The 27,845-nt window shown below is 41.5% G+C and overlaps 1 protein-coding gene and 1 long non-coding RNA gene across 9 annotated transcripts in view; one reads left to right on the top strand and one right to left on the bottom strand.

Annotated features, from left to right (window-relative positions):
• The first annotated feature begins 10,250 nt into the window (after positions 1-10,250).
• On the top strand, positions 10,251-12,331 carry LOC115138707 (uncharacterized). Of its 4 annotated transcripts, none has more exons than XR_003864990.2 (3): positions 10,251-10,333; positions 10,581-11,231; positions 11,773-12,331. It is a non-coding gene; the product is annotated as an uncharacterized LOC115138707 (long non-coding RNA). The 4 variants fall into 4 exon arrangements; XR_003864989.2 differs by having other exon boundaries at positions 10,269-10,370; XR_003864988.2 differs by lacking the exon at positions 10,251-10,333 and having other exon boundaries at positions 10,454-10,662; positions 11,143-11,231.
• A 594-nt stretch (positions 12,332-12,925) lies between these two features.
• The window catches only part of LOC115138704 (AT-rich interactive domain-containing protein 4A-like), a 54,390-nt gene continuing 39,470 nt past the window's right edge, over positions 12,926-27,845 (bottom strand). For 3 of the 5 annotated variants that reach the window (XM_065025788.1, XM_065025789.1, XM_065025790.1), the window contains exons 18-24: positions 25,735-26,021; positions 25,556-25,624; positions 23,797-25,221; positions 21,880-21,984; positions 17,456-17,647; positions 15,262-15,408; positions 12,926-14,956 (exon numbers count right to left, since the gene is read on the bottom strand). In XM_065025788.1, coding sequence (XP_064881860.1) covers positions 14,853-14,956; positions 15,262-15,408; positions 17,456-17,647; positions 21,880-21,984; positions 23,797-25,221; positions 25,556-25,624; positions 25,735-26,021 — 2,329 coding nt within the window. In that variant the 3' untranslated portion in view covers positions 12,926-14,852. The remainder of the gene's footprint in view (positions 14,957-15,261; positions 15,409-17,455; positions 17,648-21,879; positions 21,985-23,796; positions 25,222-25,555; positions 25,625-25,734; positions 26,022-27,845) is intronic. The other 2 variants (XM_029675834.2, XM_065025791.1) reach the window with 1 other exon arrangement.

Here is a 27,845-nt window from a genome sequence, read left to right as displayed (position 1 = left end):
TGAAAATGTATCAAAATAATTATTTTCAAGTTGCTTGTTTACTGCACTTTAAATCACTTATTACCCTCTCTCTTCAAAAACTATTTTACAGCCACATATGAATTCCCTAACTACGTAACAAGAAGCAGACAACAGCTACTTCACCCATATTCAAGAACAACTCATTCTCAATATACTATATGCAAAGCTATCACCGTCGTTGTTTAAAACAAAACAAATAAGCGGCACCTACTGAAGCAACACAAACAGACACATGCATACAAACACACATATACAGATGGATTTTGTGTTAAAGATATGTGGTAGAGTACAGTCGTGTTCAAAAGTTGAGAATGACAAATATTAATTTTCAAAGTCTGCTGCCTCAGTTTGTATGATCGCAATTTGCATATACTCCATAATGTTATGAAGAGTGATCAGATGAATTGCAATGAATTGCAAAGTCCCCCTTTGCCACGCAAATGAACTGAAACCCCCAAAACATTTCCACTGCATTTCAGCCCTGCCACAAAAGGACCAGCTGACATCATGTCAGTGATTCTCTCGTTAACACAGGTGTGAGTGTTGACGAGGACAAGGCTGGAAATCACTCTGTCATGCTGATTCAGTTCGAATAAGAGACTGGAAGCTTCAAAAGGAGGGTGGTGCTTGGAATCATTGTTCTTCCTCTGACAAACATGGTTACCTGCAAGGAAACACGTGCCGTCATCATTGCTTTGCACAAAAAGGGCTTCACAGGCAAGGATATTGCTGCCAGTAAGATTGCACCTAAATCAACCATTTATCGGATCATCAAGAACTTCAAGGAGAGCGGTTCAATTGTTGTGAAGAAGGCTTCAGGGCGCCCAAGAAGGTCCTGGCGCTTGCTGGACTGTCTCCTAAAGTTGATTCAGCTGCGGGATCGGGGCACCACCAGTACAGAGCTTGCTCAGGAATGGCAGCAGGCAGGTGTGAGTGCATCTGCACGCACAGTGAGGTGAAGACTTTGAGGATGGCCTGGTGTCAAGAAGGGCTGAAAAGAAGCCACTTCTCTCCAGGAACAACATCAGGGACATACTGATATTCTGTAAAAGGTACAGGGATTGGACTGCTGAGGACTGGGGTAAAGTCATTTTCTCTGAATCCCCTTTCCGATTGTTTGGGGCATCCGGAAAAAAAGCTTGTCCGGAGAAGACAAGGTGAGCGCTACCATCAGTCCTGTGTCATGCCAACAGTAAAGCATCCTGAGACCATTCATGTGTGGGGTTGCTTCTCAGCCAAGGGAGTGGGCTCCCTCACAATTTTGACTAAGAACACAGCCATGAATAAAGAATTGTACCAACACATCCTCTGAGAGCAACTTCTCCCAACCATCCAGGAACAGTTTGGTGACAAACAATGCCTTTTCCAGGATGATGGAGCACCTTTCCATAAGGCATAAGTGATAACTAAGTGGCTCTGGGAACAAAACATCAATATTTTGGGTCCATGGCCAGGAAACTCTCCAGACCTTAATCCCATTGAGAATTTGTGGTCAATCCTCAAGAGGTGGGTAGACAAACAAAACCACACAAATTCTGACAAACTTCAAGCATTGATTATGCAAGAATGGGCTGCCATCAGTCAGGATGTGGCCCAGAAGTTAATTGAAGTTAGCATGCTAGGGTGGATTACAGAGGTCTTAAAAGAAGGTTCAACACTGCAAATATTGACTCTTTGCAACAACTTCATGTAATTGTCAATAAAAGCCTTTGACACTTATGAAATGCTTGTAATTATACTTCAGTATTCCATAGTAACATCTGACAAAAATATCTAAAGACACTGAAGCAGCAAACTTTGAAAATGAATATTTGTGTCATTCTCCAAACTTTTGGCCACGACTGTAGAGTCCCATGGGCACACACTTGTTAAATCTGTTATGAATGTATTGTAATGTTAAAAAACACTTTTATAACTGCCTTAATTTTGCTGGACCCCAGGAAGAGTATTGGATTTGTACCAAACATAAGTGTATTCAGGACAAAAAGTTGATTGCTTTGCCACATGTGCAGTGTTACATTAGTGCATTGTCGATAACAGGATGCATGATTTGGAATATTTGTATTCTGTACAGGCTACCTTCATTTCACTCGGTCAATTAGGTTGGTATTGTGGAGTAACTACAATGTTGTTGATCCATCCTCAGTTTTCTCCTATCACAGCCATTTAACTAACTGTTTTATAGTCACCATTGGCCTCATGGTGAAATCTCCGAGCGGTGTCCTTCGTTTAACTGAGTTAGGAAGGACGGCTGTATCTTTGTAGTGACTGGCTGTATTGATACAACATCAAACATGTCATTAATAACTTCAACATGCACAAAGGGATATTCAATGTCCGAGTTATTCTTCATCTACCAACAGGAGGCGTACTTTGCGAGACATTTGAAAACCTCCCTGGTCTTTGTGGTTGAATCTGTGTTTGAAATTCACTGCTGAACTGAGCGACCTGACAGATAATTGCATGTGTGGGGTACAGAGATGAGGGGGTCATTAAAAAAATCATGTTAAAACACTATAATTGCACACAGAGTCCAGGCAACTTTTAGGCTTGCCAGAACAAAGGGCTTCAATACTTATTGACTCAAGACATTTCAGCTTTTCAGTTTTAATTAATTTCAAATTTTTTCAAAAAACATCATTCAACTTGGACATTATGGGGTATTGTGTGTAGGCCAGTGACAATACATCTCTATTTGATCAATAAAAAAGTCAAGGGATGTGCAAACTTTCTGAAGGCACTGTACACATTACAATGTATAAAATAAGTCATATTTACTGGCTAAACATTATGAAGAATAAGTATCATACAGTGCACAATGCCTCGGGTATGGCACAGATGCATGTTTTTGTTTGGGAGGAGGAAATAGTCAAATAGACTAAAGATAGCCAATTATGTCTTCAAATTGTGAAAACATGACAAACAATATTTTTTCCCCCTCTTACCTGGACTGCACTGTTTGCAGGTTGCCATTGGTGGGTGTTGCTATGGCAACCCTAAGAAAACTGCTGCTGCACACCTCTGGCTGCCAAGCTGCTGCTGTTGTTAGGGATGGCCTCCAGAAGTTTCCTGCAGAGACAGAGAGAGAAACCAGCAATCAGACACCCGCCTCAGCTCAGATCAGCACTTTATATCTCCCTCTCTCTCACTATTCCACACATGGACACAGTCATTCAGATCACACAATGAGCTGATTGCTTCACAGAGCCTCCTGGGTTTCTTATTACATTTTGATCACAATCTCTTCTGTAGAGATTTTGCTATGCTACATTGTGTGGTCATGTTCTAGCTTGAAGATGTGTCACACAGCAAATGTATCAATATTTATTGTTGGATCCAAATGTCTTTTCTCTCTAAGCCAGCTAGTCAGATGGATGATACTGGTTGTTTTTAGTCATTGTCATCAATGTATTGGAATGTTTAGCATCAGCTACTCTTCCTGGGGTCCAAACATAATTAAAACAATTACATCAGAAAAAAACAGCCTACATCAAATATAATACAAGACAGTACTCCAATTACACATTTACAATATAAAATGTACAATACAACAAGTGAAAATAGTTAAATAAACAGATGGATGGTGCACTCCAACAACAGTCAATCGGTCAGTGTGCAGGATGTCCAGCATAAACATTTCCTCTGGTCAAAGGGCAAATGGGTCATAGGAGAACGGTCTCTTCCCACTAAAACAATGACTACTATATACTACTGGTATGTTGAATCAACGTTGGACAAGTAGGAAGAAAAGAATACAATACCATTGAATTGGTTAACACGCTCCTGCATCCCAGTTTTTACAGCCCTGTGTAGTCTTTTCCAAGTCCAACGTCTGCTGATATTTCCAAACAAATTCCCAAACCACTTTTACAGCTGCTTAGCCCAATGACGTCAAGACAGATGCATTGTTTACAGCTGGAAAATATCACATGTATTGTTGCTGTGGAAACAAACTGTATTCACCACCACAATAAATATAATGACTGAGTAGAGTCAAGTGCCTATTACAATGTCATTATGGCGGGATGTTGTGTGACTGGGTTTGCAAAATTACAGGAACTTTCAATAAATGACCTGGTTTTCCAGAAATCCTGGTTGGAGGATCCAGGTTGCCTGCTTATGCCCTCCTAATTCTGTGAATTCTCCAACTGAGATTTTGGGAAAACCAGGGAATTTATTGAAAGTTCACAGTACTTTTCAACCCTATATGAGCAAATACACAAATAAACAAAGCAATATACTTGCTAAACCTCTGGAAGAATTCTGCCAACTCATCTCAAACAAAGCAACATTGAGCACAGGTCTATATATTGCTCCCACACAGTGGAATTCCTTTTATTTGAGTTCAAAAGTACCTGGTCATCTGTTCAAACAGACACTTTCTCATAATACAGGGGCCAGACATGACTACATCATCTCTCTCTCAGGGGATGTAATGGAAGCTCTGAATCCAATCAATGATAAGTGTTCAAACCTAATGGTGGATTTGGTTGATGGTAACTAACTAAACTACATTCATTAATGGGTCACTGGGAAGAAAGTAGATGTTACCAAATACATTAACAAAATTCCTTTGCTTATCATAAATGTGTTTTCCGCTGGTTCAATGAGTCTACAAAAGCTATCCAAAATTCAGACACCGGTGAAGTCACCGTTAGGCTGTTGTGTTCTTATACAGACAAGAAAAGCAATTACCTGGACTGCGTCCCAATTGGCAGCCTATTCACTACATAGAGCAGTGGTGAAAAGTAGTGCACTATGGGCCCTCGTCAAAAGTAGTGCATTATATAGGGGATGGGGTGCCGTTTGGGAGGCAATTACCTCCTTTGATCTGGCGCTGTAACAGGCTTAGAGGAAAGACCCCTCAGAGGAGACGATTAGGCCGTGTAATTCATCTGAATTAGGTCCAGGCTGACAGATGAATGCTCCAACTGTGCGTGTTGTTATGGCTGGGACTGATTCTGTGTGTGTCATGACTGATGATGAAATACTTGATGACATCACATTTTAAAAATAGGAGATTACCGCCCGACTGTTTCTTGAGGACACTTGGAGATGTAATGCAGTGTATTCCAGTCAGATTCCTTAACGTTAAATCAATAATGAAAATAAGACTATGGCAACTACAAGGTGAGACAGGTAATATGAGGCATTCATGAGACAGAGTTCAGCTACATCTAGCTAGTCCCTCTACATTTATGTACAGAAATCAGATACCATGGGTCTCTGGGTACCAAATCAGATTCCATGGTCATCATGGTTGACGAAGGAACTGTCCCCACTTGTGTTTGTCGATAGTGAGATTGACCAAATATTGAAAATAAATAGATTCTAAAAACAAGGCTTCATACAATTCTGGTCTTCTCAATCTACAATTATCTTCTAGTGTCATTATGCCAAAAGGGTTTACATAATGTAAAAAAATGGTGTTCTGTTTTGTACAGATAATGTGAGTGACAGCGACCAAGTGACCTGAATCATATAATTAAGTGGCCTGAATCATTCAGGGCATGGGTTGTTTCACATATGGTTTGATGATGTGTTGAGAAACAAAGGCAAGGACTAAAAATAGCCAATCCCCAAAGTGAGTGCAGTCTGGCAGCTGTAGAGTTAAAACTTTAAAAAAAAAAGAGAAGGAGAGGTGCAAGGAGGAATAGAAATAGCATGGTTGCCATGACAACTGGCTTAGAGGTACTACCAGATACAAAATGGTGCCCCTTCAGACATCTTATAGCATAACGTACATTACAATAACCAGAGTGTCACACCACATCACTGTTGTACCCGGCCATTCACAGTTCATAAACATTTAAGTCCATCTTGAACAAACTAAAATCGACAGTAATTGCAACCAAGTAATGATCAATTGTGATCTTCAAGAAAAGGACTATATGAACATATATTGTGACCTGACCAAGTCCTTAAATAATATATGGACACATTGGACAGACAGTTATTCGATACAAATGTCAAATGCCTGTAACTGATTCAGTGCATTCCCTTATCAACACTGTTGTGTCCCTCTGGCTGCATTGCTGGCTGTATTGCTTAGGGAGGCTGATCTAGTAACACTGGTAAGTTGGGCAAACAAAGCAAGCGTATCGAGTCAATCTTACAAGACTAATGCATTTCCCAATTCTCTCTTACACACAGACACGCGCACCCCCACCCCCCCACACACACACTCAGTGATCCATACACAGACACACAAACTGATGCTTTCTGGGCCATAATTAACTCCATTCTCGCCCACACATCCATCACCATGGTCACTAAACAGCACAGCTCCACTCATGAGAAAGCAATTCCACATTGGTGTGTGTGTGCATGTTTGTGTGAGAGAGATTGGCGAGCAGCACCATTCTAGAGGGAGGCCGATTAGATTCAAGGGGAAGATTGTCCAAGGCTCTCACACGGGTGTAACAGAGAACCAGGCACTGACATTTCCTACCAAACATGTAGCCTGCTGCCTGCACACAAATTACAGTTCAACCGAGGACAAAGGAGGAGGAGGACAAGCCAGTAATAGCATAGGCCTGTGGTTGAATGACAATGGATAGAATAGTAGTACTTATACAGCCTTTCTGTTGTTGTCAGACATCAACAGCTCATTTCTTCAAACCTGGTGCTTTTCAAATAGGTTTCTTATAAAGGATCACCTCCACATCAGTAAAAACATTCATTTCTATCTTTTTAAAAAGCCAACCATTATTTCAAAGTATTTCAAGAGGGTGGGGTTATCAATAAACTAAACTCCATTTTACATCTATTGAACACTGAAGGGCACTGTCTGTCTGTCTATTTGCACAGCTGTGCACCAGCCAGTGACATTTGTTTTCACCTGAATGCTTTCATGCTTAAAGGCCCAGTACAGTAAACAAAATAGTTGTTCCTGTGCTTTATATATATTTCCAAACTATTAGGTTGGATTAATAATGGGAAAAATTATGATAATGCCCATTTAGTGTAAGAGCTATTTTAAAGATCGCCTGAAATTTCAGCCTGTTTTGGTGGGATGGACTTTGACTGCCTGGTGACATCACCAGGCAGCAAATGAGTTAGACCAATAAGAGAGTTCCAAACCTCTCTGCTAATAACAGCTAATTTTCCATTTTTCCCTCTCCCACTCAGACCACTCCCAGACAGTCCTAGCAAAATTCTTGCTAGAAATTGCTATTTGCTAAGAAGCTATTTTTGTTTATTTTTGGCTATTTTAATTGAAACAATCACAGTAAGGTACTTAATTATTACCCAGAAATGATTTGATATTGAGATAAAAACAGCTGCATTTGGGCCTCCCGGGTGGCGCAGTGCAGCGCCATCAGAGACTCTGGGTTCGCGCCCAGGCTCTGTCGTAACCGGCCGCGACCGGGAGGTCCGTGGGGCGACACAAGGGTAAACAAAGCAAGGGTATCGATGATCTATTGTGATCTAGCGTCGTCCGGGTTAGGGAGGGTTTGGCCGGTAGCGACTCCTGTGGCGGGCCAGGGGCAGTGCGCGCTAACCAACGTTGCCAGGTGCACAGTGTTTCCTCCGACACATTGGTACGGCTGGCTTCCGGGTTGGATGCGTGCTGCGTTAAGAAGCGCGCTTGGTTGGGTTGTGTATCGGAGGACGCATGACTTTCAACCTTCGTCTCTCCCGAGCCTGTACGGGAGTTGTAGCGATGAGACAAGATAGTAGCTACTAAAACAATTGGATACCACGAAATTGGGGAGAAAAGGGGGGAAATTAAAATATACATATTTTTTAAAACAGCTGCATTTGGACCTTTAATTGAGTTTTACACCTGAAGAAAGGAGCATACCTAATTTTCCCATGTAAACTGGATGGATATTAGCAGCCAGCATAATATAATAGCGGTACAGAGTTGATATATTCATGCCGTGCGTTGTGAGCTTTTACCACGATTTTCCTACTTTACAGTAAATGTGGGCTTTAAAATAGTCCGTGGTGCTTTGTATGGATCTCCAATGTTCAGGAGGAGGCTGCGTTCCGAAGCTTGTGGCTAGGGAGACGAGAGGGAGACCGAGCGAGGCCCGGCAGCCATTGTAACAATTCAGAGTAGTCTTGGTGCTCGGCCAACGGAGCCAAACACAGGGACATTATGTATGTTTATGACAAAACCAAAACTGAGAATTGACTGGCCGCCAAAACATGAGCTATATGTATTTCACACGTTTATCGTTGTATCACACAACATGTTAATAAGCCAGCCATAGGCCTACTTGTTATGAATCCAATTATATATATTGTCAGACTATAATTCCAAACATGCATTTGACTTAGCATGCAATGCAGTCTGGCTCATTGTACAACGCAGCTTTTCAATTTGGTGGGTAACATTTGAAGATATTTTCTGTAATGCAGATGCTGACAGGTGTGTGTTGACCTGACTGCAATAATGTGGTGAAAATGGCCCAGTGTAAATCTGTCGTGTTTGCATCAACATAAAGCGACTAATGATAATGAGAGGTTGCCAAACAGAGGAGTACAGAAGGCAAATGTTTATTAGTTCAAAGTACAGAGGTTGAAAGTAACATGCTTGTCTTGTATTCCATCTCATCAAGAGAGTGACAAATGGAAATAGCAATCACCAAAATCAACAAGGACAGGAAAAAAACAGTGACATTGTAGCCTATTAAATAGTGTTTTCAGATGTGTGTGAATAAACACTTCCTTTTTAGAATCTCCAGCCTTCTGCAAAATCCTGTACTTCCTACAGAACCAGTAGGTTGGAGTGACACTACTGCCCCCGAGTGGTGAAAATGACTCTTACATCTGTTGGAAATCCATGGCGACATCCGAAATGGCATCATATTCCCTATAGGGCCAATATAGTACACTCCTTTTGACCAAGGCCCATAGGTCTCTGCACAAAAATAGTGCACTCTATGGGGAAAAGGGTGCCATTTCAACCCCAGACCATGACAATTTATCAGATGCAAAGACACTTTGATGACTAACCTTGCGCTGTGTGAGATGTATTCTGTGTCCTGGAGCTGTGCAGCTGTGTAGTGTTCTGGGTGTTCCGGAGTGTGGGCTTTGGGTTTAACCTGCGAGGAGCTGGGGTCTCATACTCCCTCCATCCCTCCACTGGCTGGAAGGTTCTGGAAAAGCTAACGTAGGGGAGACAGACAAATATAAATGTTTAACTTATAAAACTAACTAACTTATAAAAGTAGTTTCCACAAAAATTGACAATAAAGTATCTTATCGTAACTAATCAATGAGGATCAACTTTTTATTTAATAATGACAGATGTCAAGGCTATTCTCATAATTTGTTTAAATAAAGCAAGTGACTAAGGTAAACTGGGTAGCCTACATGTTGCTGGAACCACAGTGGGAGTCTGCAGCATCAAGGTGGGTAATATGAACGTGACCGTGATACTTGCCTTGCAAGTTGTTAGATAGCTAGATAAATAAACAATGCAGTCGTTCTCTGCAACTTGCTGGTACTAAAACCGTACTCAAAGAGCTGAATAAGGCCAAAATCAAACCAGAAAATGCTCATCCAGAAGCGGCGCTCCTAGTGGCCGGGGACTTTAATGCAGGAAAATTACATCCGTTTTACCTCATTTCTACCAGCATGTCATGTGCAACCAGAAGCGAACAAATCTCCAGACCACCTTTACTCCACACAGAGCTCTCCCTCGCTAATCTGACAATAATTCTACCATGATTCCTGTTTACAGGCAAAAACTAAAGCAGGAGGTACCAGTGACTCGCTCAAACGGAAGTGGTCAGATGATACACTACAGGACTGGAATTTATTCCGGGATTCATCCAATGGCACTGAGGAATACACCACCATCAACTGCAGAGTGCGTTATCACAGTCATCCAGAACAGCTGGTACTCCATTTAGCTAGTCTGGTAGGCTCGCGTCTGGGTTCCCCTTTTAGTCGGTAACAGTTGTATTCGGCACGTGACAAATAAAATTTGATTTTATCCTAACATGTTTTACTTCCCGAAACATAATTGTTGGTTGACGTTAGGTTGCTAGCTAGTAGGCACCTCTAAAAGGTTGAAAGAACAGCACAGAAAACCAAGTAAGAAGTTGCTAGACCTGTGCTATTTTAAACAATCGTTGGGAAATGAATACAACCTTTAGTCAGAATCGAGAAATATAACAGCTTCTACTGTTAGCTACTATGAGCCAATATGAAAACACAGCAGCTGTTGCTTACAACAGTAACTTCCGGTCAAGGACATGATCTCGTTCGTGAAATATCTCAATCTGCTGTGCATGAACTTTAACAAAAAAAACAACAAATAAGCATTAAACAACAAAATAATAAACAACCACGGGTGAGAAAGTTAATCCAGCGATAAACACTAAAATGAGGTACTGGAACACTACTTCGTGCCACACCGGAGTTTTTATGCAGTAACACTATATCCACAATTAGGAATGTCAGTTATTTTCGACAAATTATTTTTCGATTTTGAATGTCATACACATCCACACGAACGTATAAAATATGTAACATTCTATAAATGTTTTTAAAACAATGTCGTAATGATTATAGCATTTTTTGTAACGTTACCTTTCAAGCCTCATCCACTGCAGTCCCCTTTTCACATGTACTTCGGGAACCTGGCTGGGTGAATGACTTCGTTGCTGTGTTGAAGAAATGGTGATTGTTCATGCATTTTGTGCACACAATTTGATATCTAAATGTATGTCGTGTTTTCAAAGGCTTAACTGGATCTGCTGGGCTATATAGTTAGCCTGTGAACCTTACCAAATCAGCTTGGGAGCTTTTAGCTGCATACTGAGCTTGCTTGCTAACACTACGAAAAGCCTTCAACTATGCAGTTGCTATGAATGCATGGTCAAGTGTCATATATAGCTAGCTATCTTGGTAATTCAATACTCCCTATGCTAAGATAGTTATAGTGAACGTACATCATACATTACAGGGATAGAGCTGTCATTAAATCAGTTACATCATGTGTGTAACTTCAATCCAACAGAAAACTCGAATTTGACCACCATGGCTGCCCAGGTAACAGAGGCAGACCAGATTAAACGAGGATACTTCTCATACACAATTCAATCTGGTTTAATCTGAGTGTTAAATGAACACATTCATAAATATTGTTTCTGTTCACAGTTCAAATAATTTCTTGGCCCCTACAATAAACTCAGAGAACTGCTTCATGGACTGTGAGGGATTTTACCACTAGAGAAGTAAAGCCAGAGGTAGGTTGACTTTCCTGATGTTTTCTAGAGTTCCTTCTCAAAACCCATTGAATGAGAAAGTCAAAGTTCACTTCCCTCTGACCTTCTCCAATGGGCTTTGAGAATGAGGTGAAGTTAATCTCCATTACATTTCCTTTTCCCATACTCATGCCTGAGAAGTAAGTTGTGGCCATCCTTCCAAATCCTGTCTCGTCATTGGAGGCTAGGAAGTGGATAATCGAATGCACCAATTTGTAAGTCGCTCTGGATAAGAGCGTCTGCTAAATGACTTAAATGTAAATGTAAAATAATCTCATCCACCAGAAGCTTCTCTTTCTGTAGCAATCGAGCCTGGGGATGAGGTTAGGTATTGGGTAAAATAGGACACAATGTGGTACCATTCCTCCTCAACAAAATGTTATCACTGAATGTTCCTGTATGTTAAAAGTAACATTCTACCAGGTTAGCTTCTTTAGTTGGAGTAGAAGCCTTTGCAGTGGACACCAATATTTGAAGAGGTGTAATATGTGATGTCATAGAACGATCTTGGTTTCCCCCTCAGTCCACCTGTTCAGAGAGCTGCCCTACAGAAGTACATGAATGACCCAGCGCATCCAGGAGTACCACATCCAACAGAACGAAGCCCCGGCACAGAAAGCAGGTTTAATGGGACCACGGTAGAGAACTACCGCCCTTTAAACATGGACATAACGCTAGTAGTCCCCCATCCAGTCTGATCACATGATCTACACACCACCATGAAGCTGTTATTTGTGAATCAGCAGATGGCTAACCTACATCTACTTCTCAGGCTGACTGCTTGGACACTTCTAACCAGAGGGCTGTTATGAGCCCTCACAAGGAAAAGCCTGATCATGATGTATGAGATCATGCTGAGTTTTGATCCAGGCAGAATGTGAATGGTTTATTATAGTGTATGTAAGGTATTCTTTTCTGATGTGAATTAAGAATAACATACTAGCAATAACTTAGGAAAAGGGACCAATTAACACTCCCATAAAAATCCATATTTGTTACTAAATGTCTTGTAACATTGACCAGATGTCCCCTCTTGTGCAACAGTCATTAAATAAAATGACCTGGGTATACTGGTAATTTTCCCATTGTATAATGTCCTATTTTGTTTGACTGCTAAACTGTACAGAACAAAACTATAAACGCAACATGAAAAGTGTTGGTCCCACGAGCTGAAATGATCCATACGCACAAAGTGGCAGTTCTCAGAGCGCTTGATGGTTTTTGTGACTGCACTTGAAGAAACTTTCCTCATTGACAGACATTGTCTTAAAGTAATGGACTGTCATTTCTCTTTCTGTTCTTCCATATACCACCCCTACCTTGTCACAACACAACTGATCAGCTCAAACACAAGGAAAGACATTCCACAAATTAACTCAACCTGTTAATTGAAATGCATTCCAGTTGACCACATGAAGCTGGTTGAGTGTGCAAAGCTGTCAAGGCAAAGGGTGGCTACTTTGAATCTCAAACTATATTTTGATTTAATAGTTTTGTCTAAACTTAATTCTACAATGTAGAAAATAGTAAAAAGAAGAAGCAAAACCCTAGAATGACTAGGTGTTAATTTCGGCTGGGGGAAATAACAGTAAGCGTTAGGACAGAGGTGGACGCAGAACGTCCCTCGGAGTGTCCGTCCACGTCAGCCTCTAAAATGATCAGTAATTCACAAGGGAAATATTTAAAAACTTTATTAGAAATGAAAACCTCTGCTTATTTTACATTAAGATACAAAGACTTTGCTCAGGTAATCTTAATACCTTCTTTCCTTCATCCAGGAATCTGTAGATAAACTTAGCTTTTAAGGAAGTACTGTGTGTTTTTCACAAGTCTATAAGGCATAAAAAATGTCAATGTTCTGAATGCTTCCATGACTCTTCTGTAGGGTTAGTTTCAGACTAATGCTGAAACCCACTGGGTCAGTATATAGTCAGTCTGTGTGCGTGAATGTTTCTACCAACTTGTCATAAAAAAGGTTTTAATATACCAGTACAAAGATGAGGTATAAAAAAATAATGTCATTCTTTACAGTTTGTCAAATGTATTTTTCAAATTCATGGTTTTGGAAGATCTATATACAAAAACAATCATAAGAAACCTCTGGGCTTCACATACATATTCCTTAAGCAACTTTTATTTATTGGTCAGAACTCATGTCGAAATAAGAATAGTTGTTTTAAATTATAACAAATACAAGTACCAAGAAACAAAATGAAGGCCACCAAATTATGGTGTTCCCCAAAAACCATCTAGGGGAAGAAAAAAAAAATGTTGAGAAAGTTGAGGGCCCTGTTGAAAATAGGGGAAACATGTACTGCACAGTAGCTACCCAATTGAAACATCACAGTCAAAGTCTGCTTTTAGATGAGCACACAACATTCTTTCAATATCAGAATTTCCCATTGTCCAAACTGTGGAAGGTTCGTGTCTCTATATTGTAAAAAATACTAAAATGTGTCCACTGACAGAATAAATATATTTAACAATGCAAGAAACCTTTTTTACACAAAATTTCAGGGCTAGAAATCTTTCATTAAATAACTTCACTGTTGTGATATATACTTTTTGAAATTTTCCATACTAAAATAAAAACTCTGCAATTACATATAAAAAGACAATACACTCGCAAAGGAAATTAGTCCACTGAAAACATTCTCCTGTGTTCCACTGTAATAAACCCTTTTCTAATATTTTTTTAAATTACTTTTCTTAAAAAGAGACCCAAAAATAGTTTTCATAATTAATCTGTGATGACACACTGCAATAAATGGAAGACAACGGCTGCAGTTTTCAGTAAACTACATTCCCTTTCGCAATTGAATTTGTCCCACTTTTCCAAAATAGGGCAATCTGCTGTAACACGTGTACTTTGGCAGTTCTGATGGAGCAAGCGAACATAATTGACCTTTTTGCAAACAATGTCCAAGGTGGTTAAGTGACCATTATTAACATGGTGGTTAAGTGACCATTATTAACATGGGTAGGGACCCTTTACATTGTAGATTACATACATTGTGTATGTCTGGTTCTGCTGATAGACATCATTGATTCATTACTGAATCTAGATTGCTCCCGTTTGAGGAACCAGAGGAGGTTATATCTGTTTCTGACAGAGTAAGAAGAAGAAAAGTGCCATGGACTGTTCAAGGATGGAGAGTGAAGGGGTTTGGCTAGGAGTATCTGGGGTTTGTGGTTTCCTTTACATTCAACTCACGTAGAATCCATTTCCTGACAACACTACAGTAGGTGGACCACAATATCTACAAGGCAGGGAAGTGCAAGAAGTGGGAGTGGCCAAGTGGTGGATGGGATGCGGTAGGAGGGATGGGGGGGTGAAAGGAGACAGAGGGGGCAGTCGAGTGCTTTTGGCCGCTGGCTCTGGTGTGTCAGTACGTGGGTATGTCTGAAATGGCACCTCTATGCCCTATATAGTGGACTACTTTTGACCAGGGCCTCTGGTCATTTAACACTGGCTTCTGGTCAAAAGATTTGCACTTTAAAGGGAATAGGGTGCCATTTCGGACACAACAGTGTCTCCAGGGAGGCAGCGGGATGGTGGGAAAGGGTAGTCGTCATGGGAACCGTGGGGGAGAAGGCGTGTCATCACCTGCACTCGACAGCCACAGTGTTCTGAGTCGGTGAGGCGGAGGAGGGGCTCATCCCAGTGTCTGACGAGCCAGACGATGTTGAAGCTGTGGTGTGGGACACTGGGAGCGAGAGGGAGAGAGCAGGTTAGACAGCCGTATCCATCTTTCATACTCTGCACAATATTGTGGTGAGCAAAGAGACTATGGAAACAAAGCATACCATTACAATGGAGGGGGAAAAGAGCAGGTTAGACCGCTGTAAGCACACTAATACTTTGAAGTGCGTGTCAAAATTTGATTAAGGAATCATTCAAAAACAAAAGCATTTCAATACAAAGCTATTCAAGCAGTTTGCTCTGGAACATGACTGAGGACAAGAGTAACATTGAGTCTGAGTTGGGATGGAACAGGAGAAGCCATCCTACCTTCTCTTTCTTTCTTCTTTAACCTCTTCCGCCTCCTGTCTATGGAGGCCACTTCAGACTTGAGTGACATGTAATACTTCCTTATATCCTGTAGTTTGTCTTGTAAGAAGGAAATCCTCTCAGCACTTGTCATGCTGTCCAGTTCATCTGCTCAGAGACACACAAAGGTTCTTATTGTAATCGTCAGACCATCTGAACAAATACAGTTGAAGTTGGAAGGTTTACATACACCTTAGCCAAATACATTTAAACTCAGTTTTACACAATTCCTGACATTTAATCCTAGTAAAAATTGAAAAGGTGAAAGTGTCTTAGGATCACCACTTTGTTTTAAGAATGTGAAATGTCAGAATAATAGAGGAGAGAATGATTTAGTTCAGCTTTTATTTCTTTCATCACATTCCCAGTGGGTAAGAAGTTTACATACTGAGTGTTTGGTAGCATTGCCTTTAAATTGTTTAACTTGGGTCAACAGTTTTGGGTAGCCTTCCACAAGCTTCCCACAATAAGTTGGGTGAATTTTGGACCATTCCTCCTGACAGAGCTGGTGTAACTGAGTCAGGTTTGTAGGCCTCCTTGTTCGCACACACTTTTTCAGTTCTGCCCACAAACCACACATTTTCTATGGGATTGAAGTCAGGGCTTTGTGATGGCCACTCCAATACTTTGACTTTGTTGTCCTGAAGCCATTTTGCCACAACTTTGGAAGTATGCTTGGGGTCATTGTCCATTTGTAAGACACATTTGCAACCAAGCTTTAACTTCCTGACTGATATCTTGAGATGTTGCTTCAATATATCCACAATTGTCCTGCCTGATGAAGCCATCTATTTGTGAAGTGCACCAGTCCCTCCTGCAACAAAGCACCCCCACAACATGATACTGCCACCCCCGTGCTTGCAAGCCTCCCCCTTTTCATCAAAACATAACGATGGTCATTATGGCCAAACAATTCTATTTTTGTTTCATCAGACCAGAGGACATTGCTCCAGAATGTATGATCTTTGTCTCCATGTGCAGTTACAAACCGTAGTGGCTTTTTATGGCGGCTTTGGAGCAGTGGCTTCTTCCTTGCTGAGCGGCCTTTCAGGTTATGATATAGGACTCGTTTTACTGTGGATAGAGTTACTTTTGTACCCGTTTCCTCCAGTAACTTCACAAGGTCCTTTGCTGTTGTTCTGGGATTGATTTGCACTTTTCGCACCAAAGTACATTCACCTCTAGGAGACAGAACGCGTCTCCTTCCTGAGCGGTATGACAGCTGCGTGGTCCCATGGTGTTTATACTTGCGTACTATTGTTTGTACCGATGAACGTGGTACCTTCAGGCATTCGGAAATTGCTCCCAAGGATGAACCAGACTTGTGGAGGTCTACTATTTTTTTTCGGAGGTCTTTTTCCCATGATGTCAAGCAAAGGGGCAGCGAGTTTGAAGGTAGGCCTTGAAATACATCCACAGGTACACCTCCAATTGACTCAAATTAATGTCAATTGGCTTTAGAAGCTTCTGATTTTTACATTTACATTTAAAAAAAAAAAGCTTCTGATAGGCTATGACATCATTTTCTGGAATTTTCCAAGCTGTTTAAAGGCACAGTCAACTTGTGACCCACTGGAATTGTGATACAGTGAATTATCAGTGAAATAATCTGCCTGTAAACAATTGCTGGAAAAATGACTTGCGTCATGTCATGCACAAAGTAGATGTCCTTACCAACTGCCAAAACTATAGTTGTTAAGAAATTTGTTAAGAAACGAGTTAATGACTACAACCGAAGTGTATGTAAACTTCAGACTTCAACTGTACCTACTTTGACCATTCAGCTATAAAGCTATGCATGCTTTCGAAGCCATTTAATTTACCACAGTAAATATAATATTACGTTTAAGAATATTCACAGAATGTAAGCTAAAATCCAAACCCCAGGGACGGTTTCCCGGACACAGATTAAGCCTAGTTATAAAAACAATGGAGAATCTACATTGAAGGGGATTTTTTTGTCCAGGACTAGGCTTAGTTGGTCTGGGAAACCGGATGCTATTGCTAATCTTCAACACCTGAGCTCAGTGTGATAAACAGGGATGTAATCATTAATAAAAACAGTTTCTATTGGATAAATTCAGGTAGGTCCCTCCGTGTTTGGTTGTATAGTGAGTACACCCCTGATTAGTGATAAGTGGTAAGTTCTACTTACTGAGCTGGAAGGTCCACTTGTATGTGCGAGGGGAGGGGAAGGAGGACTGCTTGTGTTTGTGCTTGTCCTTCTCTAACTCCTTACTGTTAGGAGAGACCAACTTCAGGCTTCCTTTAGACATTGAGTGTTTCACTGGAGTCATCTTACAGGAGGGGTCCATAACAGCCAGGTCCTCACTGTCACTGCTGTACTCTAGACACACATTTTAAATCATTTAATTGAACCCATAAATCACCTTACAGTCAAGAATGATTCAACCATTAACGTTTATTTTAGGTGAGTCGAAGTAGGGCAGGATGGATGCCAAACGACGGCCTGTCATTAATGGAATCAAACTAGGGATATATATTGGTGAAAATATCAGAATCGGACAATATTAGCCAAAAATGTCAACATCGGCTCGATGTCTAGTTAAACACCGATGTGCAAAACCGATGTCAAAGCTGACGTGATTACCTACACTATGTAGGTACATAAAGTAATGACACCACGGAAAATTTGGCGCAACACAGCATTCCTAAACTAACCCACAACGAGTCAAACAGTCATTTGAAAGAGTAAGGACATTTCAGCGAGACAATGCAAAGGCGAAATCAATTAACACCAAGATAATGGGATTCATGGCCCTTGACAATCAACCGTTCTCTGTCGTGGCTGATGTTCGCTTTCACGACTTTTCGAGCACCGGTACACACTAGCGTTACCAAGTGCTCTATTTTTTCATATATTGCCCTACTGGAGTTACACAGTAATAGCTTCACTACTGACGTTTGGACCAGCGATATCATACCCATAAGCATGCAGAGTCTGACAGCACAGTGGGTCGTCGAGGATTTTGTACTGAGGAAAGTCGTATTTCATGCTCATGGATGTGCTGGTTGTCATACCACTGCTGCCATTTCAATGGCATTTGAGAACAAGTTTGATACTTGGAAACATTAACACATTCCTAGCTCCATTCGAACAACTGACTGGAGAAATAAGCTCATCAACTTCGTCTGCAGCAGATGTGATACCCTCTGTCATGGCATTGAAACACCTGCTCAACAAAACTGGCAACACAGGCTGTGAACAAGCGATTCGGTGGCGATTCGGTCGCCACCATGCTCGATGCTATGTAAAAGGACTGCTATTTCGATGCAGATAAGAAATAGGGTTTACATGAAATGTTACAGTTACAGCTGGACAATATGGTAACGGACACAGGGACAGTGTGGTGTGTGTGTAATCTTTATTTAACTAGACTAGTCAGTTAAGAACAAATTCTTATTTACAATGATGGCCTACCCTGGCCAAACCTGGACGACGCTGGGCCAATTGTGTGCCGCCCTATGGGACTCTCAATCACGACCGGATGTGATACAGTGCCTTAGACCGCTGCGTCCATGTGTGTGTGTTAACCTCTTCAACCTATGGGGGCGCTATGTCATTATTGGATAAAAAGACGTGCCCGTTTTAAGCGCAATATTTTGTCACGAAAAGATGCTCGACTATGCATGGAATTGACAGCCTTGGAAAGACACAACTCTGACGTCTCCAAAACTGCAAAGATATTATCTGTGAGTGCCCCAGAACTAATGCTACAGGCGAAACCAAGATGAAGTTTCATACTGGAAATGCCCCAGATTCTGAAGGCGCTGTGTTCCAATGTCTCCTTATATGGCTGTCAATGCGCCAGGAATGAGCCTGCGTTTTGTGTCGTTTCTCCAAGGTGTCTGCAGCATTGTGACGTGTTTGTAGGCATATCATTGGAAGATTGACCATAAGAGACTACATTTACCTGGTGTCCCGCCCGGTGTCCTGTGTCGAAATTATTGCGTAATCTGTAGGTCCATGCGCGTTCCATTTCTTCAGAAGAGAAAGTAAACTGCCACGAAGGATTTTATCGTCGATAGATATGTGAAAAACACCTTGAGGATTGATTCTAAACATCGGTTTGCCATGTTTCTGTCGATATTATGAAGTTAATTTGGAAAAAAGTTTGCGTTTTAATGACTTAATATTTATTTATTTTTTCCTTACCCAAACGTGATGAACATAACGGAGCGATTAGTCGACACAAATAATATTTTTTGTAAAAACGGAACATTTGCTATCTAACTGAGAGTCTCCTCATTGAAAACATCCGAAGTTCTTCAAAGGTAAATGATTTTATTTGAATGCTTTTCTGTTTTTTTGTGAAAATGTTGCATGCTGAAAGAGAGGCATAATCCTATGCTAGCCTGTTATGGCTCGAGCTGATAACTGCCCCTGCAGGAGGAATTGGGTACCCATATAAAACATGATACATTTTTGTCAAAAGTTGCTAATATATGCATATAAAACATATTATCGACTAGAAAACACTCTAAAGCTTCTAAAACCGTTTAAATTTTGTCTCTATGTAAAGCAGAAGTCTCAGGGCATGCATTCTCCCAAAGTCTCTCTTGTAATGGAAAAAGTTGGCACCACTTTGACGTCATCACATACGCACTTCCCAAGCACCTACAGCTCTGAGAACAGTCTCTATCTGTTCAGCGTGAAGCCTGCTGTCAATTAGGCTTGTCACTGCGAGAATCACGTGCTCACGGGAGTTTGAGCGCGCCGAAACCTCTCGGCCATGCAAAAAAATAGGTGACTGTTACGCGCGCTCTGCCAGGGTGAAGTCTTTTCTTCAGAATCTATTCAAAGACGTGTGTGTTTCGCTTCGTCCTCACAATTGCTGTACACCTTTATAACATGTTAAAGCTTAATTATGAACATAGTTTGACAAGTTTACTCAAAATATAATATGTACTGTCGACGTTTTGGTGCGCAACCGCTTGAATTTTGGCTACATTTCGACCGAAAAGTGTCGTGTTTGAGAACAGAAAGACGCAGACTTGAAAACTAAACGCTAATTTGGTGAGTAGTAACCCTTCCAGGTCTTCTGATGGAAGAACAGCAACGGTAAGGGAATATTTATGTGTTAATTTTGGGTTTCTGCCGACTCCAAGAAAGAGGGGCTATACAGATAATTTTGGAGCGCTGACTCCCTAGTATGTATGGCTTAGTGAACGCAACATGTAACGTTAAAAATAAATGTAACACAGCGATTGCATTTAGAAGAAGTGTATCTTACTATACATATGTAAAACATGCATATTTAGTCAAAGTTTATGATGTTTATTCCTTGTTAGCTGACGTTATCTGCCGGAGCTATTTCAATTCTCCTGACATTCCAGTAGCATTTTTTGAACGATGCATCATTGTAAACAGAGATTTATGGATATATATTGCATATTATTGAAAAAAAAATGAATGTACTGTGTAACATGTTATAATTACTGTCATCTGATGAAGATTTCAAAAGGTTAGTGAAATGATTTTTATTTTAATCCTGCGTTTGTTGAGTGCATATTTTTTCCTACTTGGCTATGCTAATGAGTTATGTCTGCAGTGGTGGTTTGACATAAATATGTGCTATGTTTTCGCCGTAAAACATTTTACAAATCTGACTCGGTAGCTAGATTCACAACGAGTGTAGCTTTAATTCAGTACATTGTATGTGCATTTTAATGAAAGTTTGAGTTTTATCTCAAACTATAGGTGGCGTGCACTTGAAATTTCCGCTGATTGGGCTGATTGGTGTTCCTACCAAGGGACCACAGCCCTAAAAAGCTAGGCTATCAATACTGTTACACAAATGCTTGTTTAGCTATGGTTCAAAAGCATATTTTGAAAATCTGAGATGACAGTGTTGTTAACAAAAGGCTAAGCTTGAGAGCAAATAGATTCATTTAATTTAATTTGCGATTTTCATGAATAGTTAACGTTGTGTTATGCTAATGAGCTTGCGGATAGATTTACACAATCCTGGATACAGGTTTTTTTTCGTAGCTAAATGTGACGCAGAAAACGGAGCGATTTGTCCTAAACAAATAATCTTTCAGGAAAAACTGAACATTTGCTATCTGAGAGTCTCCTCATTGAAAACATCCGAAGTTCTTCAAAGGTAAATGGTTTTATTTGAATGCTTTTCTGGTTTTTGTGAAAATGTTGCCTGCTGAATGCTAACGCTAAATGCTACGCTAAATGCTACGTTAGCTATCAATACTGTTACACAAATGCTTGTTTTGCAATGGTTGAGAAGCATATTTTGAAAATCTGAGATGACAGTGTTGTTAACAAAAGGCTAAGCTTGAGAGCAAATAGATTAATTTCATTTCATTTGCGATTTTCATGAATAGTTAACGTTGCGTTATGGTAATGAGCTTGAGGCTGTAGTCACGATACCGGATCCGGGATGGCTCGACGCAAGAAGTTAACTATATAACTGTACTAGAATGCTTAAATTATAAATATTGGTTATCGGTATCATTTTCTTTGGCAAGGAAAATATTGGATATCAGTATTGGCCAAAAATGTCATATCGGTGCATTACTTTATCAAACCATGCGACTTACCTGCTCCATTCTTCTCCATTTTGGACGTAGTGCTTGGCCGTTTCTGGTTGCGCTTCTGCTTCTTTGCAGAACAACTCATATTGCAGTCCATCAACCTTTTCTGACCTAATCATAAAAGGGAGAACATTGAGTATTTTCATTTCAGAGGACAGAGATGTTTCCCCATGAGTGTACAACTAAAACCTTATTTGCAATGAGCAAAATATGTATAAAAACTAACATGTGAGGAAACTGTTCGCAAGACGCATTTTTACATTTACACTACCGTTCAAAAGTTTAGGGTCACTTAGAAATGTTCTTGTTTTTGAAAGGGAAGCACATTTTTGTCCATTAAAATAACAACAAATTGATCAGAAATACAGTGTAAACATCGTTAATGTTGTTAATGACTATTGTAGCTGGAAAAGGCATATTTATGGATTATCTACATAGGCGTAGAGAGGCCCATTATCAGCAACAATCACTCCTGTGTTCCAATGGCATGTTGTGTCAGCTAATCCAAGTTTATCAGTTTAAAAAGGCTAATTGAGCATTAAAAAACCCTTTTGCAATTATGTTAGCACATCTTAAAATTGTTGTTCTGATTAAAGCAGCAATAAAACTGGCCTTCTTTAGACTAGTTGAGTATCGGGAGCATCAGCATTTGTGGGTTCGATTACAGGCCCACAATGGCCAGAAACAAATAACTTTCTTCTGAAACTGGTCAGTCTATTCTTGTTCTGAGAAATTAAGGCTATTCCATGCGAGAAATTGCCAAGAAACTGCAGATCTGGCTGTGTACTACTCCCTTCACAGAATTCCTCAACTGGCAGCTTCATTAAATAGTACAGACAAAACACCAGTCTCAACGTCAACAGTGAAGAGGCGACTCCAGGATGCTGGCCTTCTAGACAGAGTTGCAAAGAAAAAGCCATATCTCAGACTGACCAATAATACAAATTTAAAAAAGATGAAGATGGGCGAAAGAACACAGACACTGGACAGATGAACTCTGCCTAGAAGGCCAGCATCCCGGAATCGCCTCTTCACTGTTGACGTTGAGACAGTTTTTTTGCGGGTACTACATAATGAAGCTGCCAGTTGAGGACTTGTGAGGCGTCTGTTTCTCAAACACACTAATGTACTTGTCCTCTTGCTCAGTTGTGCACCGGGGCCTCCCACTCTTTCTATTCTGGTTAGAGCCAGTTTGCGCTGTTCTGTAAATTGAGTAGTACACAGCGTTGTACGAGATCTTCAGTTTCTTGGCAATTCCCCACATGGAATAACCTTCAGTTCTCAGAACAAGAATAGACTGATGAGTTTCAGAAGAGCTTTGTTTCTGGCCATTTTGAGCCTGTAATCAAACCCACAAATGCTGATGCTCCAGATACTCAACTCATCTAAAGAAGGCCAGTTTTATTGCTTCTTTAAATCAGAACAGTTTTCAGCTGTGCTAAAGGGTTTTCTAATTATCAATTTACCTTTTAAAATTATAAACTTGGATTAGCTAACAATGTGCCACTGGAACACAGGAGTGATGGTTGCTGATAATAGGCCTATATAGATATTCCATAAAAATAAAAAAATCAGCCGTTTCCAGCTACAATAGTCATTTACAACATTAACGATGTCGACACTGTATTTCTGATCAATTCGATGTTATTTTAAATGGACAACAAAATGTGCTTTTCTTTCAAAAACAAGGACATTTCTAAGTGACCCCAAACCTTTGAACGGTAGTGTACATTTGAGTCATTTAGCAGACGTTCTTATCCAGAGCGACTTACAGGACCAGTTAAATTGTTAAATGCCTTGCTCAAGGGTACAGAGATTTTGCCTAGTTGGCTTAGGAATTCGAACCAGGGACCTTTCGGTTACTGGCCCAACGCAAGGCTAAATGGATATAGCCTATTCTATGCCAGTCCGTGTGTGACCTACCTCTGTCCTTGGTGTCTCTCTCCTGTAGTGACATGCTGGAGTTGCTAGAGCTGGTGTTGGCTTCAAAGCAGTTGGAGTTGGCCGACTCATTATCACCGAGCCCCTCCTGAGACTCCCCAGCTACGCTGTCAACCTCGATGGTGACGTCGCTCTCACTCTTGGTGCTTATAGACTCATCAGGGCTAGGGGCCGAGGTGGGGGAAAAGACTTGTGGAGGAGCAGCTCCACCGGAGGATGGAGGAGGGTTGTTGTGGGTCTGGGGGTGGTGGGAGGAGGCATTGGATGGAGGGGGAGCATGGACCTTCCCTTGGCTCATCATCATTAGGAGGTCTTCTGCTGAGGTCTTGTCCTTCTCATCCAGGTCGTCCAAATCCACCTCGTGGCAGACCAGCGCCTCAGGCCCTATCTGGGGCATCAGCTCCTCCTCTGCCCCATAGTCTGGCTGCTCTGACCTGGGCTGACCTCCTGCAACACCTCCCTCTCCTAGACCTCGACACCGCACCTCCGGAGTGAGGGCAGGCATCTCTGTTTTAACCTCCGGTTCTGTTTTACCCTTCGCTGGCTTCAGACACTCCTCTTCTTTCAGTCCCCCCGACTCCAGCCTCCGCTCTGGAGTCGTGGGCCTCGCGCCCGGCGAGTCATGGGGCCTCGCGCCCGGCGAGTCATGGGGCCTCGCGCCCGGCGAGTCATGGGGCCTCGCGCCCGGCGAGTCATGGGGCCTCGCGCCCGGCGATGCCATTCTGGCAGTATCCTCCCTCCAGTCTAGACGCACCTTCTTGTCCGGCGTCCTGTGGTCGGTGGCTTTACGCTTGGCCACGCCTCGCTCCTCCCTGCAGATCTCCTCCTCCGGGGCGGAGTCTGTGTCGGAGTCCATGATGGGGAGGTCAGGCATGCTGGGGAGGTGCTCAGCAGAGAGACAGTGAAGAACCACCATGGGCTCATCCTGCCTCTTTAGGGGGCATGGGCTGGGGAACGACTCCGTCTCAGTGTGGTTGGGAGTGGTGGGTATCTCAGAGCCAGTGATGTTGGTGTTCCTCTCGGGCTCTCTAACGTTACTTCTACGTGATGCTTTAGGCCTGGGGGATTTCAGGTTAGGGGTGTCTTCCTCCTTGGGTCTGTCGGGTTCAGGGGTCATGGGAGGCGTCTGGAGCTGCTCCTCAGCCTCCTCTTTCTCAGGCTCCCTCTCAGGGAGTTTGTCTTCCTGCTGCTGCTCCTTCTCCTTAGGGCTGCTGGGGGGTTGGAGCTGTGCAGCTGCTGCTGCTGCCTGGGCTGCTGCGGCGGCCACTGCTCTTCCTCTCTCCACCCTCAGGTCCTCCTCCTCTTCCTGTTTACGGGCTGTGGCGGGGTCCGTTCTCTCCGCCCATGCAGGCTTCTTCTCCGGCGAATCCTCTGACTCACTGTCCTCGGACGAATTCCCCGACTCATCTAAAATAAGTAGAAGGGGCACATAAATGGGTAGCTTCCATCCATCAAAAGTCCTGGCTTGAATCGATAAATTAACCATTACTTCCAACACCAAGGCGCAGTTTCCCCAGACACAGATTAAGTGTAGTCCTGGACTCAAAATCAAGCCCAATGCAGAATATCCACTGAAAGGGCTACTTTAGTCCAGGACTAGGTTTAATCTGTGTCTGGTAAAACCCACCTCACTTGGCCAGAAAACACCCTCCAATCTTCCTTAAATGTCAACTATCATAGTTCTCATAAATAAAGTAGTGACTACACTATACTGCCTCTGCATTTCGAGGTATGTACCTACCATTGGAGTTGGCATCCCTGTCTGAGTCATACATCCCAGAGGTTCTTCTTGTGCGTCGGCGAGGGGTACCTGTTCACAGACAAATTTAATGAATAAAGTTGTAATGATTGATAATAGGTGCAGATTAAGGTGAGGAGAAAAGAAAGCCATGGTTCAGTATCGGGATGGAGACACGTTACATGCTGGTTTAGGTACAGGTCTCGTACCCTCTCCATTGGGCAGGGGTGATGTGTCAGATTTGCTCTTGCTGCTGGAGCGCCCCTCACGGCTGGGGGTCTTGGAGACGCTGCGGTTGGCACTGGGGGGAGTGGTTCTGAGAAGAGGGCGACCTCTCAACCCACCCAGCTTCCCCTGCTTGTCCTTCTCTCCATCCTCTTTGTTCATGACTTTCTTTTTCTGTTTATTTTTTGTTCCACCCTTGTCGACAGGCCAGATGATCCGATCTGCTTTGACCCACTCATCATACCTTAAGAAGACAAATGAAACCATAAACATTATAGTTAGACTCACTCATACCTATAGAGGGGTAATGAACCCATAAAACATTATAGTTAGACTCACTCATACCTATAGAGGGGAAATGAACCCATAAACATTAGAGCTAGACTTACTCATAGCTATAGAAGGGAAATGAAACCATAAACATTATAGCTAGACTTACTCATACCTATAGAAGACAAATGAAACCATAAACATTATAACTAGACTCACTCATACCTATAGAGGGGAAATTAACCCATAAACATTATAGCTAGACTTACTCATACCTATAGAGGGGAAATTAATCCATAAACATTATAGCTAGACTTACTCATACCTATAGAAGACAAATGAAACCATAAACATTATAACTAGACTCACTCATACCTATAGAGGGGAAATTAACCCATAAACATTATAGCTAGACTTACTCATACCTATAGAGGGGAAATTAATCCATAAACATTATAGCTAGACTTACTCATACCTATAGAAGACAAATGAAACCATAAACATTATAACTAGACTCACTCATACCTATAGAGGGGAAATGAACCCATAAACATTATAGCTAGACTCACTCATACCTATAGAGGGGAAATGAACCCATAAACATTATAGCTAGACTTACTCATACCTATAGAGGGGAAATGAACCCATAAACATTAGAGCTAGATTTAAAAGATTTAACCGCTTGGTGTTAGGGGCAGTATTTTCATTTTTGGGGAAAAAACATTCCCGTTTTAAACAGGATATTTTGTCAGGAAAAGATGCTAGAATATGCATATAATTAACAGCTTTGGAAAGAAAACACTAACGTTTCCAAAACTGTAAAGATATTGTCTGTGAGTATAACAGAACTGATGTTGCAGGCGAAAGCCTGAGAAAAATCCAATCCGGTAGTGCCCCAGGTTTTGAAAGCGCTGCGTTCCAATGACTCCCTATTCAGCTGTGAATGTACCATCAACGAGCTTACGCTTTCTACGTATTCCCCAAGGTGTCTACAGCATTGTGACGTAGTTTTACGCATTTCTGTTGAAGAATAGCCATAGGCGGCCACATTGCGTAAGTGGTCACATGGTGGCGCCGAGAGAGATTCTTGCGTAAAATACAGAGATAGCCATTATTCCAATCGGTCCTAGTGAAAAACGAATTGTCCCAACGGATATATTATCGAATAGATATTAGAAAAACACCTTGAGGATGGATTCTAAACAACGTTTGCCATGTTTCTGTCGATATTATGGAGCTAATTTGGAATATTTTTCGGTGTTGTGGTGACCGCAATTTCAGGCGATTTCTCAGCCAAATGTGAAAAACAAACGGAGCTATTTCGCCTACAAAAATAATATTTTGGGGAAAAATGAACTTTGGCTGTCTACCTGGGAGTCTCGTGAGTGAAAACATCCGAAGTTCAAAGGTAAACGATTTAATTTGATTGCTTTTCTGATTTCCGTGACAAGGTTGCCTGCTGCTAGCAAGGCATAATGCTATGCTAGGCTATGATAAACTTACACAAATGCTTGTCTAGCGTTGGCTGTAAAGCATATTTTGAAAATCTGAGATGACAGGGTGATTAACAAAAGGCTAAGCTGTGTTCCAATATATTTTCATGAATAGGAAGATTTATGTCCGTTGCGTTATGCTAATTAGTGTCAGATGATGACAACGGTCCCGTTCACGGGATGGGGTGTCACTACAGGTTAAGCGTCACAAAAAAAACGCTTAAGCAGCCCGCCCAAGGGTTGCTATGGCAGGAAAATACTTGCACGACATTGAATGTCAAAGTAACTTCAAAAACAGAGAAATA

This window comes from Oncorhynchus nerka, linkage group LG12, assembly GCF_034236695.1.
Source record: "Oncorhynchus nerka isolate Pitt River linkage group LG12, Oner_Uvic_2.0, whole genome shotgun sequence".
Taxonomy (NCBI): domain Eukaryota; kingdom Metazoa; phylum Chordata; class Actinopteri; order Salmoniformes; family Salmonidae; genus Oncorhynchus; species Oncorhynchus nerka.
The sequence above is the reverse complement of the archived record's forward strand: the minus strand, read 5'-3'. Positions and strand labels throughout refer to the sequence as shown.